This window comes from Manis pentadactyla, chromosome 4, assembly GCF_030020395.1.
Source record: "Manis pentadactyla isolate mManPen7 chromosome 4, mManPen7.hap1, whole genome shotgun sequence".
Lineage (NCBI taxonomy): Eukaryota > Metazoa > Chordata > Mammalia > Pholidota > Manidae > Manis > Manis pentadactyla.
In genome coordinates this window covers 101,539,834-101,556,070 of record NC_080022.1, presented here as the reverse complement: position 1 = coordinate 101,556,070, position 16,237 = coordinate 101,539,834, and the positions used below count along the sequence as shown (strand labels likewise).

Below are 16,237 nucleotides of genomic sequence, written 5' to 3'. Positions count from 1 at the left end.
TTGGGAAGTTTTTTATTACTGATTGGATCTCTTAACTTGCTACAGGTCTGTTGAGATTTTCTATTTCTTCTTGAGTCAGCTCAGGTAATCTGCATGTTTCTAGGAATTTGTCCATTTTACCTAGTTATGTAATTTTCTGTCTTAAAAGTGGTCATAATATTCTCTTATAATTCTTTTTATTATTGAAGGTTGACAGTAATACCCAGTTTCATACATGATTTTAGTTATTTGTCTTTTCCCTTTTTTTCTTTGTCAGTCTAGTTAAGGATTTGTCAATTTTGTTGATCTTTTCAAAGAACCAACTTTTATTGTTTCTATTGTTTTCCTATTCTATTTATCTCCCTTGTAATTTTTATTACTTCTTTCCTGCTTCTGCTAGCTATGGGTTTAGTATGCTCTTCCTTTTCTAGTACTTCAAGGCATAAAAAATTAGGTTTTTGATTTGATATCTGTCTTTTTATTTAAAGTAAGCAGTTACAACTATAAGTTTCCCCCTAAACACTCCTTTTGCTACATTCTATAAATTTGGAATTTTGTATGTTTTGGTAGGTTGTATTATTTTCTTTAGTCTCTAAGTATTTTCTCATTTTCCTCATGATTTCTTCTTTGACCCAGTGGTTAAGAGTGTGCTGTTTAATTTCAAAATTCAAATTTGTGAATTTTCCAATTTTCCTTCTGTTATCAATTTCTCAGTTCATTCCTTTGTGGTCAGAGAGGATAATTTGCATGATTTCAATCCTATAAAGTTTATTAAGACTTGTTCTGTCTCCTAACATATGGCCTATTCTGAAAAATGCTGCATGTGCACTTAAGAAGAATCTATATGCTGCTATTGTTAAGAATGTTCTGTGTTCTCTAGAGGTCTATTAGATCTAATTGGTTTACAATGCTGTTCAAGTCCTCTATATCCTTACTGATACTCTGTTTAGATGTTCTATCCATTATTGCAAGTGGGGTATTGAAAGTTTCCAACTATTATTGTCTATTCCTCCAACTCCGCCAATGTTTGCTTTATATATTTTAGGGTTTTGTTGTTCACTTTTTATAGTAATTTTTCTACTTCATTTTTAATATTTAGTTGAATACAAAAAAATTATTCACTTTATTAATAAAACTACTTATTCATTTTATTAATAAAACTACCTATTCACCCCTTTTACATAAAATTTAAACCCTACTTCCCAATATAATTTCTTTTCCAAAACGCCACAGAAAAATAATCTGGAGCTCTAAGGCTTAGATAAAAGCATTATTATATATTATAAATGTCATAATTTCTTGCTAAATTTAATTAGTAAAATATAAAGCATATATATTAAAATACAAGCTGTACATGTTTAATGTGAATTCAATTACTTGAGTCCTAAAATATGTCAGATTAATGTCAAGTGTGGTAGTTTAGATTGTTAATAAATTCACCTATTAAAATGCTCAAAAATATACAATGGCAATTAAAAATGCCATCTAATATTAAGGGAGAGGAGAGAAAATGAGCTAATTAATAAGAAAATCTAGATACTCTCTCTTCTACTCCCAAATATCAGAAAATTATTTTAAATTCCATCCAAGCAAATACTATTAGTTCTAACAAAAAGAGTAATTCTAAAAGACACTAGGTGTAGTTAATATTACCTCATTTTTTTCTTGCTTAGCTGGTCCCGGATTCTGTGCTCCGTTTGCAGGCTCTTTTTCTGAAACTGAACTCTGTCCCAGGATTTCACTGCTGATAGGCCGCAGTGCCTCAACAGGTGTATCACTTCTTCCAAAAAGGTGCAAAAACCAAAAAGGAAGTGGAGGGAGTAAAGGAAAATACATTTTAGTGAGAAATTTCTATTTAAAACAATGAATAGCCTAAATGTTTATCAAATGCACAAAAATAGATTTTTTTAATTGTCCTTTCTTCTTTAAGTATACTAAGGGTTTTTTTAAAAATAGAATGTGTATTACCTCTACAGAGATAGAATAAAACTACCTTCATAAAGTACCATTTCTTTTATTTTGCAATTTATACAGTACTTCCACATGTATTATCTCATTTAACTTGCACAATAACCTGTGAAATAGGTTATAACTCCCATTTCACAGATGAGGAAACAAAAACAAATGACTTTCCTAAAATTGCATAGCTAGTAAATTCTGCTAAAACTTGAATCTAGGTCTTCAGGACTCCAAATCGAATGCTGGCCCATGCCTAAAGATAACCTTTTTTTTTTTTGCCATTTAATTTTGAAACCATCATATCGAAAAGACAAAGCTTTCATATTTCAACTGATTGTTCTTCCTTTTTGTTTTGAGTTTGTTTCTGTTTGAGTGAAAATTTATCCTTACAAAATACCACACACTCCTTTATAAATCTTTCTTTTGTGTTTATCTTCTAGTTCATCATAGTAACTCAATCATTGTATCCCTGGGATGTAGCATGGTGATAGCACAGAGTAGATGCTCAAATATTTTTAAATGAATACTGACCTCAAACATGTATCTCCACAAGTAGAAGTCTCTTCACATGGTATTTTTAACATAACTGATCTAACTGAGCTTTCTAATTATTTCTTTTTAAGTTACACCTAAAGTATTTTTAAAACCAAGGTAAACTTTCTCCAAAGTAAATTTTTATACTTTATCCACACAGAGTACCTCTCCCACAGCATGTTATTAGCATCCCTTTTGATACACTGTCCTTATCAAGAATATGAACTCTGAAGGAGAGAAATTTATATTTATTAAGTACCAATCACATGCTTGCCACTCTGCTAGGAGCTTTATCTTACTTTGAAAGTCAACAACCTATTTTACAGAGGAGGTCACTGAGGCTCAGGAAAATTGAGTAATTGTCCCAAGATCACACAGCTAGTAAATGGCAAAGCTACTGTTCAAACCCAAGTATAACTCCAAAGACCATGTTTTATTCATTATTCCACTTTGCCTTGCCTCATAAATTTTCTAATTTTCTAATTTCAGAGACATGATAGTTGTTATTGCTACTGCTCAGCTAATAATAAATGTATTACTTACTTTTTAACATGTCAACATTTTACCGCTGTACTTATTCAATAATAGTCTAATAACTATATGCCACTTCTTTCCATCTTTATCCAGTCACTCTTCAATGTCTACTACTTTCTTCACATGGGCATCAGTACTTGTAGAGTCACATTTGGCTGGATTTTTTGTGCATTTTTTTTCTTTACAAAGATAATCCCACTGGTGCTCAAGTTCAAATAGGTCATTTCGTTTTACTGACCAAGAAGCTCTTATCATCTTATGTACTCAGAAGAATATCAACAATTCCCCAGAATTGAAGCCCACATCTCACAAAATGTGAATTTTCTCTAAAGGGATTGGAAAGTTCAAGAAAAGTTTAAAATAGTCTCTACCAGTGCTCAGGATTCTCTATTCCTTTGGGATTTAGATAATAGCATGCTTCTACATTAAGTTATACTCATCCATTTTCATCACTAGGTATTATTTCTATCTTTGAAATACAGCAGAAAAGATGGCTTAAGAGATCACCTTAGCCTTTATGATGCCCCCTCACTTAACTGAACCTAGAATACCCCTTCTCTTTAAGGAACAGTAAAGAAAGTATCACAACCTCCCTTCTCTACAATCTCATGGCAGCTTAAGAGAAAAACTTTCATATATATTTATCCTGTATTTCTTGTGCCTTAACTAAAGCGGTCCTCTTGCTTTAATTAAAAGCAGAAATTCCGAGTCCAGTGCTCCTTCCTCAATAGAGAATGCCTCCAACTATCCTGTGTGAATAGGAAAAGGTTTCATTTTTGTGCTCTTTCGTGCTCTTTCAATAATTTTATTGCAGTCAATAGTAATACTGTACTTCACAGTAATAACTGAGTAGAGGAAACCAGCCAGATGTCCCAGTGGGTTTCCCGGAAATGTGAGGAAGTTTCCTAACCCTAGAAATAAAGAACTGTTAATCAGAAAATTATTACTTCATGCTAGGTTTGAAGGAAAAACTGAGTGATAGTTTTAACACTTTTTCTATTCCTGTATATAAGTCATTACTAAAACAGATGAGTGGAATAAAAAAGTGGAAATTATCAGAAATTCTTCCATACATATGTTCAATACAGTACTATTTAGAGAAGAAAAAAATGGAAACAATCTGCTGTCCTACAATAAGGAATTAGGAACAAGTATGACACAGTCTTACAATGGAATACTGCACATATCATTGATCACTGATGTCAACAAATGTTTAAAAATATGGGAAAATATTCATGATCTATCAAAAAAATTATATGAAAATATATACAGTACATTCTCAATTTCAAAAAACATATTTGAGAAAAATGTCTGGTCATCTAAGTGTGAGATTGTGTGGGATTTTAATTGCATATTTACACTCTTCTACATCTTCCAAAATTTCTTCAATGCACATGTATTGCCTTTATAACCAAGCAAAAGAATACAATATATTTTTTAAAAAGATTTCCTCTGATAATTTTAATTATCAAAATTTTAAAAACCCTTTGTAAAGTTTAAGGTCAAACTTTCAACTAAAGGGACTTGAACATTAAGAAAACACACATGTACACACAACAATTAGATTATCTCACACTTGCAGAGATTTCTTAATTTTTAGGAGGAAATACTTACTGTTCCGGAGATTCTTCATAAATACTGTGACATTCTGTATTCTCAAGCATGAGACTTCTACTGAGGTTTTGTACCCCTGGATAATGGAAGTTAGCAAAGGAGTGTGACATTGGAGATGTTTTGTTCCCCAGGTCTGAGATTCTCTTATCATGACTGGTTAGTCCACAAGTGAGGCCATCTAAAGCAGGATTCAGAGAGCGGGTCATATAGGCATCAGCTGATTGAGGCCTTCTCATTGGAGATGATGGATAGGGAGAAAGTTTGCTGATAAGAGGAGTCAAAAGATCAGCATATGCAGCTTTTGTGGGTTTCAGAAGTTTGTCAACATGAATATTAAGCACTTTCTGTTCAAAAGCACAAGAGAAGACTGAAGATGGCAGATTCTGAAGCCATGACAATAAACTCAGATCTAAATCATCACAACCATTACCACATAAGAGGTCAATGCCAAGAAGTACTTCACTTTCTGTAATTTCTTCTCCAGTTGCTTTACTCTGACAAAATTCTACACAGCATTCATAAAGTAGGCCCTTCATTACAAGCTGAAATAAACGATTGTTACTTGCTTTAAAACCCGCCTCACTTAGCTTCCTATCAGCAGGGATGAATTCTGCAACCATGACACAAGCCTCTTCAAAACAGTGCACTCGTGCAGTGCTTGGGTTCCAGTCCTTAAATTCAGCATGATTGGTCAGACGAGGCAAAGTCAAAAGCAAACAGAGCTTGCTGTAGTCATCTTTAGAAGGGCAGTACTCTTCCAAGGCATGTAAACATTGCACAGCTTCCTGCATGGTAAATTCCAGCTGTAAGAAAAATATAAATGATCACCATAAAGAGAGATGCTGTGAGATATGAAAACAGTGAGAGTATTTTATTCAAATACAAAGATACTTTACAAATTTTCATAAACCAATTACAAAAGGAGCAGCTCTAGTGTCACAGAATACTCATATACTATCTAGAATACTTAACAACTTTCAAGTCAAGAGCCAAAATGTTTCTCACTATTAAAATGAAAAGATTAAATAATTTGGTTAATCATCACGTTAAACTTTTATCTATAAAAATAGTATTCTAATTCAGGCTTAAGACTGTCATTCTCCAACACATAATTTTTTAAAGTTTAGAAAAATTAAGTTTTCTAGAAATCAGAAGTTAAGCATATCAATATCCAGTTGTCTGTGTAGCTTGCTATCACTCCAGCTTACCAAAAAGCAAAAGAGCCATCCTCAAACTTGCCTGAGGACAAATTTGTGTGGGGAAAGAAAGCAAATCAAGAAAGGAGACATCTACAGTTCGTTTACTACAATAATAGTGCAGAGACAGAACAAAAGGAAGCTTACTGGAGAGACAAATTACAATAATTTGTAGAGTAAGTGTTATGTTAGAATCATAAGCTTTTAATGATGTAAGGAACCTCAAAGCTTATGTAGTCCAGCTTCTGTACCTTACACATGGGAGAAGTTAGGGTGCAGATTTAACCAAGGTAATTCAGTTGCTTTGTAACAAAGAATAAAAATTACATCTTTTGGCTTATATTGTTCTTTCCACTTTTAAACATCATTAGCTGGCAAACATTTCTCTATTATACATGAAAGTCTCCACATGTAATAATATCCTTTTGTTCTTTTCAATGAACACTTACTGGCACTTAATAGAAGTTCTCTTGGTTTTGGACATAACAATACTAATATTAAAACTTTAAAAGTAACTATCTAATCAAAAATAATTTAATATCATTAAATTTAAATTATCATGAAGAAATAAACATTCATTAAAAAACCATCTCTGCATCAAAGAAAATACAGAAATGACACAAAGAAGAGGTAAACACAACCCACTTCAGGGATAAGAAAAGAAGCACTATCTTAGAGTCATCAAGTCAAACATCTATTGCTACCTAAATCACCTTAAACAAGAAGGGATCACATACTCTCCAACCATCAAGCCATTCATTTGTCACCTTTGCTAAATCATGGAACTAATTTAGATGCACTACAGACTGAAAGTACTATATATCTGCAAAAGAGCAGATCTTGCCCCATCCCAGCTCATTAAACGCTTTGAAAACTTATGATACTAAACTTTTGTTTTAGTGAATACCAAATACTTATGACTGAAACAAGACTATGGCGCAAACCTTCAGGAATAAAAATCTTACATGCTGGGGCTCATCTTCTGCTGACATTGCATTGTTAACACATAAGGCTTCTAAAAACTTCTGCTTCAGGATAATATAACGAAACCTGTGAAAAATAAAATATGAAACAATAAGATGATTAAAAAGCTGAATTACAGTAAAGTCAAAGCCTGAAAAAGGGATCAATTTCCTAAAGCAAATCAGGCCAACTTTATCTTGAAAGACGAATTATGTTTTACACAAGACTTTTTTAAAAATTAATTTTCCAATGCCTAACTCAAATGTACTTTTAAGTTACTACAAGTACCTGTGCTTTCAAATAATTCTTAAAATATTTTACTAAGCTTAACACATTGAAGCCAAAATTAATTTCAGTAGCAAGTAATCACAGTTTAATACACAAAAGAGGCATTTCTAAATGCAACATTAATTCTAAACAAAAATCAGGTTTTTATGGAAGATGTCAAATGTCACCTAATAATGAAATCAAAATCCTTAATATTCAAAATGTTTCTTTTCTGAAAATATGTCCTTTTTTCTTTTCTAACATAAGAAATGTCTACTAAAAATAGGGCTGAATGGGTAGTAAGAATTGAACATTTCTAAAAAGTCATAAAACAGCTACAAACTTAAAACTTTTTAACAGACTTTTCAGAGAAAAGAAAGGAGAGCAAAGAGTCTACCTGACTTGTTGAAGAATAAAAAAATGTCAGCTGCCTTTAGCACTTTAAAGAAAAAGTGTTTCTAAAGACTGAAAGAAAATAATGAACCTTCGATCATTCTACCATTGCTGTAGTAGCAAATGTGTTCAATAAAACAAAATCCCTGTCTTCAAATCAAATAAATTGTATGAAAATGTGTATAGGGTTCACCAAAGTCTCAAAGGAGTGTACAGCCAATTCTACCAGAATAGCTGGGAAGTAAAAGTAAAGTCTTATAAGAACTCAATCTTGGGAGATGATTATGCTATGTAAAGGCAGGAAATGGTAAAGAAATAATATTCTCCATAAATGAAGAGAATACAAAAGCAAATGGGTATCAAATAGTATGGTATGAATGGAGAATCAAGAAACAATGATATTCCATAGGCAAGAAAAAGAGTGAAATGAAACCAATCTCATGAATCCTCCTGAAAGAGATTTCAAAATCAAAATAATAAACATGCTCATGGAGGTACAGAAAAATATTCCAGAACTCAGGAATGAATTCTGGTCGGAGATCCAAACATTGCGGAACATAATATCAGAAATGAAACATAAAATGGAAGGTTTTAAAAGCAGATTAGATACAGTGGAGGAGAGGATAAATGAAATAGAAACTAGAGAAGAGGAATAAAAAGAAGCTGAGGCACAGAGAGAAAAAAGGATCTCTAAGAATGAAAGAATATTGAGAGAACTGTGTGACCAATCCAAACAGTACAATATTCTTATTATAGGGGTACCAGAAGAAGAGAGAGAAAAAGGGATAGAAAGTGTCTTTGAGGAGGTAATTGCTGAAAACTTCCTGAATCTGGGGAAGGAGATAGTCTCTCAGGCCATGGAGATCTCTCAACACAAGGGAACCAAGGAAGACAACACCAAGACATATAATAATTAAGATGGCAAAGATCAAGGATAAGGACAGACTATTAAAAGAAGCCAGAGAGAGAAAAAGGATCATATACAAAGGAAAACCCATCAGGCTATCATCAGACTTCTCAGCAGAAACCATACAGGCCACAAAGGAGTGACATGATACATTTAATACAATGAAGCAGAAGGGCCTTGAACCAAGAATATTTATTTGGTAAGATTATCATTTAAATTTGAAGGAAGGATTAAACAATTTCCAGATAGACAAAAGCTGAGAGAATTTACCTCCCACAAACCATCTCTACAGTCTATTTTGGAGGGACTGCTATAGATGGAAGTGTTCCTAAGGTTTAATAGCTGTCACCAGAAGTAATAAAACCACAGTAAAGAAAGTAGAACAGTTAATGACTAAGCAAATGCAAAATTAAATCAACTACCCCAAAGTCAGTCAAGAGATAGAGAAAGAGTACAGAATATGATACTTAATATGTAAAGAATGGAGGAGGAAGAAAAAGGAGGAGAAAAAAAGAACCTTTAGATTGTGTTTGTAATAGCATATTAAGTGAGTTAAGGTAAACTCTTAGATAGTAAGGAGGTTAACCTTGAACCTTTGGTAACCATAAATCTAAAGCCTGCAATGTGAATAAGTACATACCTGTCAATAATCACTCTAAATGTAAATGGTGAATGCACCAATCAAAAGACACAGAGTCAATGAATGGATAAAAAAACAAGACCCAACTGTATGCTGCTTACAATAGACTCACTTTAAACTGATAGATATACACAGACTAAAAGTGAAGGGATGGACAAAGACATTTCAAGCAACTAATAGGGAGAAAAAAGCAGGAGTTACAGTACATGTATCAGAAAAAAAAGACTTCAAAATAAAGAAAGTAACCAGAGACAAAGAAGGACATTACATAACAATAAAGGGGTTGATCCAACAAGAAGATATAACCATTATAAATATCTATACACCCAATGCAGGAGCACCTACATACGTGAAACAAATACTAACAGAATTTAAAGGGGAAATAGAAGACAATGCATTCATTCTAGGAGACTTCAACACTCCACTCACTCTGAAGGACAGATCAACCAGACAGAAGATACGTAAGGAGACAGAGGCACTGAACAACACACTAGAACAGATGGACCTAACAGACATCTACAGAACTCTACACCCAAAAGCAGCAGAATACACATTCTTCTCAAGTGCACATGGAAATTTCCAAGAATAGATCATATACTAGGCCACAAGAAGAGCCTTGGAAAATTCAAAAAGATAGAAATTGCACCAACCAGCCTCTCAGATCACAAAGGTATAAAACTAGAAATAAATTACGCAAAGAAAATGTAAAATCCCACAAACACATGGAGGCTTCACAACATGCTCCTAAATAACCAATGGATCAATGACCAAATGAAAACAGAGATCAATCAATATATGGAGAAAAATGACAATACTTCAAAACTGCAAAAATCTGTGGGACGCAACGAAGTCCATGCTAAGAGGAAAGTATATTGCAATACAGCCCTACCTCAGGAAAAAAGAACAATCCCATATGAACAGTCTAAACTCACAATTAACAAAACTAGAAAAAAAAAAGAACAAATGACGCCTAAAGTCAGTAGAAGGAGGGACATAATAAAGATTAGAGGAAAAATAAATAAAATCGAGAAGGATAAAACAATAGAAACAATCAATGAACGTAAGAGCTGGTTTTTCAAGAAAATAAACAAAGTAGAAAAACCCCTAGCTACGCATACCAAGAAAAAAAGAGTCTACACATATAAACAGAATCAGAAATGAAAAGGAAAAATCAGTATGGACACCATGGAAATACAAAGAATTATGAGAAAATATTATGAAAAATTATATGCTAACAAACTGGATAACCTGGAAGAAAGGGAAAACATTCTACAAAAATACAACCTTCCAAGGCTGATCCAGAAAGAAACAGGAAATCTGAACAGACCAATTACCAGCAACAAAATTGACATGATAATAAAAAACTAGGTACCTAAGAACAAAACGCCTGGCCCAGATGGCTGCACTGCTGAATTATATCAAACATTTAGTGAAAACTTAATACCCATCCTCCTTAAAGTTTCAAAAAAGTAGAAGAGGGAATACTTCCAAAGTCATTCTATGGAGCCAGCATCACCCTAATACCAAATCCAGGCAAAGACACCACAAAAAAAGAAAATTACATAACAATATCCCTGATGAGCATAGATGCAAAAATACTCAAAAAGATATTAGCAAACCAAATTCAAGCATATATCAAAAAGATCATCCACCATGATCAAGCAGGATTTATTCCAAGGATGCAAGGATGGTCCACTATTAGAAAATCCATCAACATCATCCACCATATCAACAAAAACGACAAAAACCACATGATCATCTCCACAGATGCTGAAAAAGCATTTGACAAAATTCATCATCCATTCATGTTAAAAACTCTAAACAAAATGTGTATAGAGGGCAAAACCTCAACATAATAAAGGCCATATATGACAAACCCACAGCCAACATCATACTTAAGAGCGAGAAGCTGAAAGCTTTTCCTCTAAGATCAGGAAAAACACAGGGATGACCACTCTCCCAACTGTTATTCAATATAGTACTGGAGGTCCTAGCCATGGCAATCAGACAAAAGAAAGAAATACAATGCACCCAGAATGGTAAAGAGGAAGTCAAACTGTCCCTATGTACAGATGACATGATATTGCACATAAAAAAACCCTAAAGAATCCATTCCAAAACTACTAGAACTAATATCTGAATTCAGCAAAGTTGCAGGATACAAAATTAATACATAGAAATCTGTTGCATTCCTATATAATAATGATGAACTAGCAGAAAGAGAAATGAGGAAAACAATTCCATTCACAATTGCATCAAAAAGAATAAAATACCTAGGAATAAACCTAACCAAGGAAGTGAAAGACCTATACCCTGGAAACTACAAGACACTCTTAAGAGAAATTAAAGAGGACACTAACAAATGGAAACTGATCTCATGCTCCTTGTTAGGAAGAATAAAATTGCAAAAATGGCCATCCTGCCCAAAGCAATACACAGATTCGATGCAATCCCTATCAAATTACCAACAGCATTCTTCAACAGACTGGAACAAATAGTTCAAAAATTCATATGGAAACAACAAAGACCCCAAATAGCCAAAGCAACCCTGACAAGGAAGAATAAAGTGGGGTTATCTTGCTCCCCAACTTCAAGCTCTACTACAAAGCCACAGTAATCAAGACAATTTAGTATTGGCACAAGAACAGAGCCACAGACCAGTGGAACAGAATAGAGACTCCAGACATTAACCCAAACATATATGGTCAATTAATATAGGATAAAGGAGCCATGGACATACAATGGGGAAATGACAGTCTCTTCAACAGCTGATGCTGGCAAAACAGGACAGCTACATATAAGAGAATGAAACTGGATCACTGTCTAACCCCATACACAAAAGTAAATTCGAAATGGATCAAAGACCTGAATGTAAGTCATGAAACCAGAGAACTCCTAGAAAAAAACATAGGCAAAAATCTCTTGGACATAAACATGAGCGACTTCTTCATGAACATATCTCCCTAGGCAATGGAAACAAAAGCAAAAATGAACAAGTGGGACTATATCAAGCTGAAAAGCTCCTGTATATCAAAGGACACCATCAATAGAACAAAAAGGCATCCTACAGTATGGGAGAATATATTCATAAATGACAGATCCGATAAAGGGTTGACATTCAAAATATATAAAGAGCTCATGCACCTCAACAAACAAAAGGCAAAAAATCCAATTAAAAAATAGGCAGAGGAGCTGAACAGTTCTCCAAAGAAGAAATTCAGATGGCCAACAGACACATGAAAAGATGCTCCACATCGCTAGTCATCAAAGAAATGTAAATTAAAACCACAATGAGATATCACCTCACACCAGTAAGGATCGCCACCATCCAAAAGACAAACAACAAATGCTAGTGAGGTTGTGGAGAAATGGGAACCCTCCTACACTGCTGCAGGGAATGTAAACTAGTTTAACCATTGTGGAAAGCAGTATGGAGGTTCCTCAAAAAGCTCAAAATAGAAATACCATTTGACCCAGGAATTCCACTCCTAGGAATTTACCCTAAGAATGCAGCAGCCCAGTTTGAAAAAGACATATGCACCCCTATGTTTATCGCTGCACTATTTACAATAGCCAAGAAATGGAAGCAACCTAAGTGTCCATCAGTAGATGAATGGATAAAGAAGATGTGGTACCTAAACACAATGGAATATTATTCAGCCATAAGAAGAAAACAAATCCTACCATCTGCAACAACATGGATGGAGCTAGAGGGTATTATGCTCAGTGAAATAAGCCAGGCAGAGAAAGACAAATACCAGATGATTTCACTCATATGTGGAGTATAAAAACAAAGAAAAAACTGAAGAAACAAAACAACAGCAGAAACCCAAGAATGGACTAACAGTTACCAAAGGAAAAGGGACTGGGAAGGATGGTTGGGAAGGGAGGGATAAGGGGGTAAAAAAAGAAAGGGGGCATTAAGAATAGCATGTATAATGTGTGGGGGGGGAACGGGGAGGGCTGTGCAACACAGAGAAGTACTAATTCTACAGCATCTTACTACACTGATGGGACAGTGACTGAAATGCAGTTTGTGGGGTGGACTTGGTGATGGGGGAGTCTAGTAAACATAATGTTCCTCATGTAATTGTAGATTAATTATAACAAAAAATATATATGACACATACAACTATAAAGTTGTTAGAAAAAGCATAAAAAAAAAGAATACAACTTCTCAGATTGAAAAAGACATATGCACCCCTATGTTTATCGTGGCATTATTTACAATAGCAAAGATATGGAAACAACCTAAGTGTCATCAGTAGATGAATGGATAAAGAATGGAATACTATTCAGCCAAAACAAAGAAACAAATCCTACCATTTGTAACAACATAGATGGAGCTGGAGGATATTATGCTCAGTGAAATAAGCCAGGTGGAGAAAGACAAGTGCCAAATTATTTCCCTCATTTGTGGAGTATAACAACAAAGCAAAACTAAAGGAACAAAACAGCAGCAGACTCAGAGACTCCAAGAAGGAACTAGCTGTTACCAAAGGGGAGGGCTGTGGAAGGGTGAGTAGGGAGGTAGGGAGAAGGGGATTGAGGGGTATTATGTTTAGTACACATGGTGTGGGGAGTGATGGGGAAGACAGTGTACCACAAAGAAGGCAAATAGTGAATCTGTGGCATCTTGCTATACTGATGGACAATGACTGCAATGGGGTACGGGTGGGTACTTGATAATATGGGTAAATGTGGTAACCACATTGTTTTTTCATGAGAAACCTTCATAAAAAGGTATATCAATATACCTTAATAAAAAAAAAACAATGAGGTTCCACCTCTGTTAATGGTGAAGTAACTTGTATTTGGCTAACCTTTTTGAAGATAACAATGATAAACCCTAGATAAAATACAAAAAATAACTATTTGAAAGCACTAAAGAACAACAAAAAGCTGGCAAAACTACACAGAAGTCTATCCTGGAAAAAAAGGGAACTTTTGAGAGTGAGTTTTGAGGGCATAAGGCTATCCAGCTGATGGCATTCCCCAGTGTCCACAAAATGTGAGCCAGAACTCAAGGAGATGGCTGTAATTTTACTAGCTTGAGAAGTCAGCAAAAAGATTGGTACTGCCAGAGCACCTGAAGAGGGAGGGGGATACAAAAAGGAAAAAGTCACAATGGGAAATACACCAAAATCTATTGTATAAACTCTGCCCAAATCCTTGGCTGTCTTTGAAACTGTGAAGATGCAGGGAAGATCCCAAGGAGCCTAGGGAAAGCATCAGATGGAAGGCTAAATAAATAACTCAACAGATTTCATCTGGCATCCACTAGGTGCAAGAGAGTTTTCATTTTGAGTGTAACCAAGTTAACTACCTGTATGAATAAAAATCAGCACTTTTTAAAGGGAGGTAACACAATCTAGTCTCAACAATGAATCCACAATATACAGAATACATTTAAAAAATGACTAGACGTGAAAAAAGTGTCCCATAGTTAAGAGAAAATGTGATCAACAGAAACTGAGCCTGATAGGACCAAGAAGTTGGAATGTGCAAACAAGGACTATGAGCAAACAACCAGGACTACAAAAATGTTCAATGTCTTAAAGATAAATATAGTAACAATGAATAAACAGATGGGAATACCTCAGGAGAAAAGTTATAAATAAAAGGAAATTCTGAGACTGAAAGGTACAATATCCAAAATGAAAAATTCACTGTTTATAAGCAGATTGCTCATAGCAAAAAAATGGTCAGTGAACAGTGAAGGTAAATCAACAGAAATAATCCAGACTGAAGAATACACGGAAAAAAATAGTTTTAAAAAAATGAGCAGAACCTCAGGCCTATGTGACAGTATCAATCTGTCAGATATTGTGTAATCAGAGTCCCATAAGGAAAAGAGAAAGAGCCAGAAAAATAAATTGGGGAAATAATGGCCAAAGACTTTCCAAATTTGATGAAAAACACAAATTTACAAACTAAAAAGCTCAGCAAACCACAAGTGCAAAAAATACGAAGAAACCTCACTTTAGCACATAATAAACTGCGCAAAGCCAATAACTAATAAAATCTTGTGCTTGCAAGAGGCAGGGGAAATGTTATAAATGTTGTATACCTATTGGTTTGTATATCAGACTTTCAACTCATTAAAGTATATACAACTCGTCCTCCAGAAGTGCTCCAACTCAATGGGATGGAGTTTACTGTTTTTTAGGAAAGCTAATAGTCTGGTTTTTTTAAATTAAGATGTTATTGATACACAATTTTCGAGGCTGGATTCACAAGAGCAACACTGTGGTTACTACATTCCCATTATCAAGTCCCCACCATATACCCCATTACAGTCACTGTCCATCAGCATAGTAAGATGTAATAGAGTCACTACTTGTGTCCTCTGTGCTATACTTCCTTCCCCGTGCCCCCCCTATGTGTGCTAATCATAATGCCCTTAATCCCCTTGTCCCTCCCTTCCCATCCACACTCCCTAGTCCATTTCCCTTTGGTAACCATTACTTCAATCTTGGGTTTTGTGAGTCTGCTGTGGTTTTCTTCCTTCAGTTTTTGCTTTGTTCTTATACTCCACAGATGAGTGAAATCATTTGGTACTTTCTTTCTCTGCCTGGCTTATTTCACTGAGCATATCTTCTAGGTTCATCCATGTTGTTGCAAATGGTAGGATTTGTTTTCTTCTTATAGCTGAATAATATTCCGTTGTGTATACATACCATCTCTTCTTTATCCATTCATCTACTGACAGACACTTAGGTTGCTTCCATTTCTTGGCTATTGTAAATAGTGCTGCGATAAGCATAGGGGTGTAAATGTCTTTTGAAACTGGGATCCTGTATTCTTAGGGTAAATTCCTAGGAGTGGAATTCCTGGGTCAAATGGTAGTTCTATTTTTAGTTTCTTGAGGAACTTCCATACTGCTTTCCACAATGGTCGAACTAATTTACATTCCCACCAGCAGTGTAGGAAGGTTCCCCTTTCTCCATATACTCGACAGCATTTGTTGTTGTTTGTCTTTTGGATGTTGGCCATGCTACCTGGTGTGAGGTGATATCTCACAATGGTTTTAATTTGCATTTTTCTGATGATTAGTGATATACAGCATCTTTTCATGTGCCTGTTGGCCATCTGATTTTTCCTTTGGAGAACTGTCTGTTCAGATCCATTGCCCATTTTTTAATCAGGTTATTTGATTTTGCTTGTTGAAGTGTGTGGGCTCTTTATAAGTTTTGGACGTCAACCGCTTATTGGCTATGTCATTTACGAATATATTCTTCCATACTGTAA

The 16,237-nt window shown here is 34.7% G+C and overlaps 1 protein-coding gene across 5 annotated transcripts in view; it reads right to left on the bottom strand.

Moving 5' to 3' along the window:
* The window catches only part of WDR47 (WD repeat domain 47), a 107,270-nt gene that overhangs the window by 50,154 nt on the left and 40,879 nt on the right, over positions 1 to 16,237 (bottom strand). For 3 of the 5 annotated variants that reach the window (XM_057500569.1, XM_057500570.1, XM_036916645.2), the window contains 3 exons: positions 6,782 to 6,866; positions 4,621 to 5,423; positions 1,633 to 1,759 (listed from right to left, as the gene is read on the bottom strand). In XM_057500569.1, the coding sequence (XP_057356552.1) occupies positions 1,633 to 1,759; positions 4,621 to 5,423; positions 6,782 to 6,866 (1,015 nt within the window). Of the gene's footprint in view, positions 1 to 1,632; positions 1,760 to 4,620; positions 5,424 to 6,781; positions 6,869 to 16,237 lie in introns of all 5 variants that reach the window. The other 2 variants (XM_036916646.2, XM_057500571.1) reach the window with 2 other exon arrangements.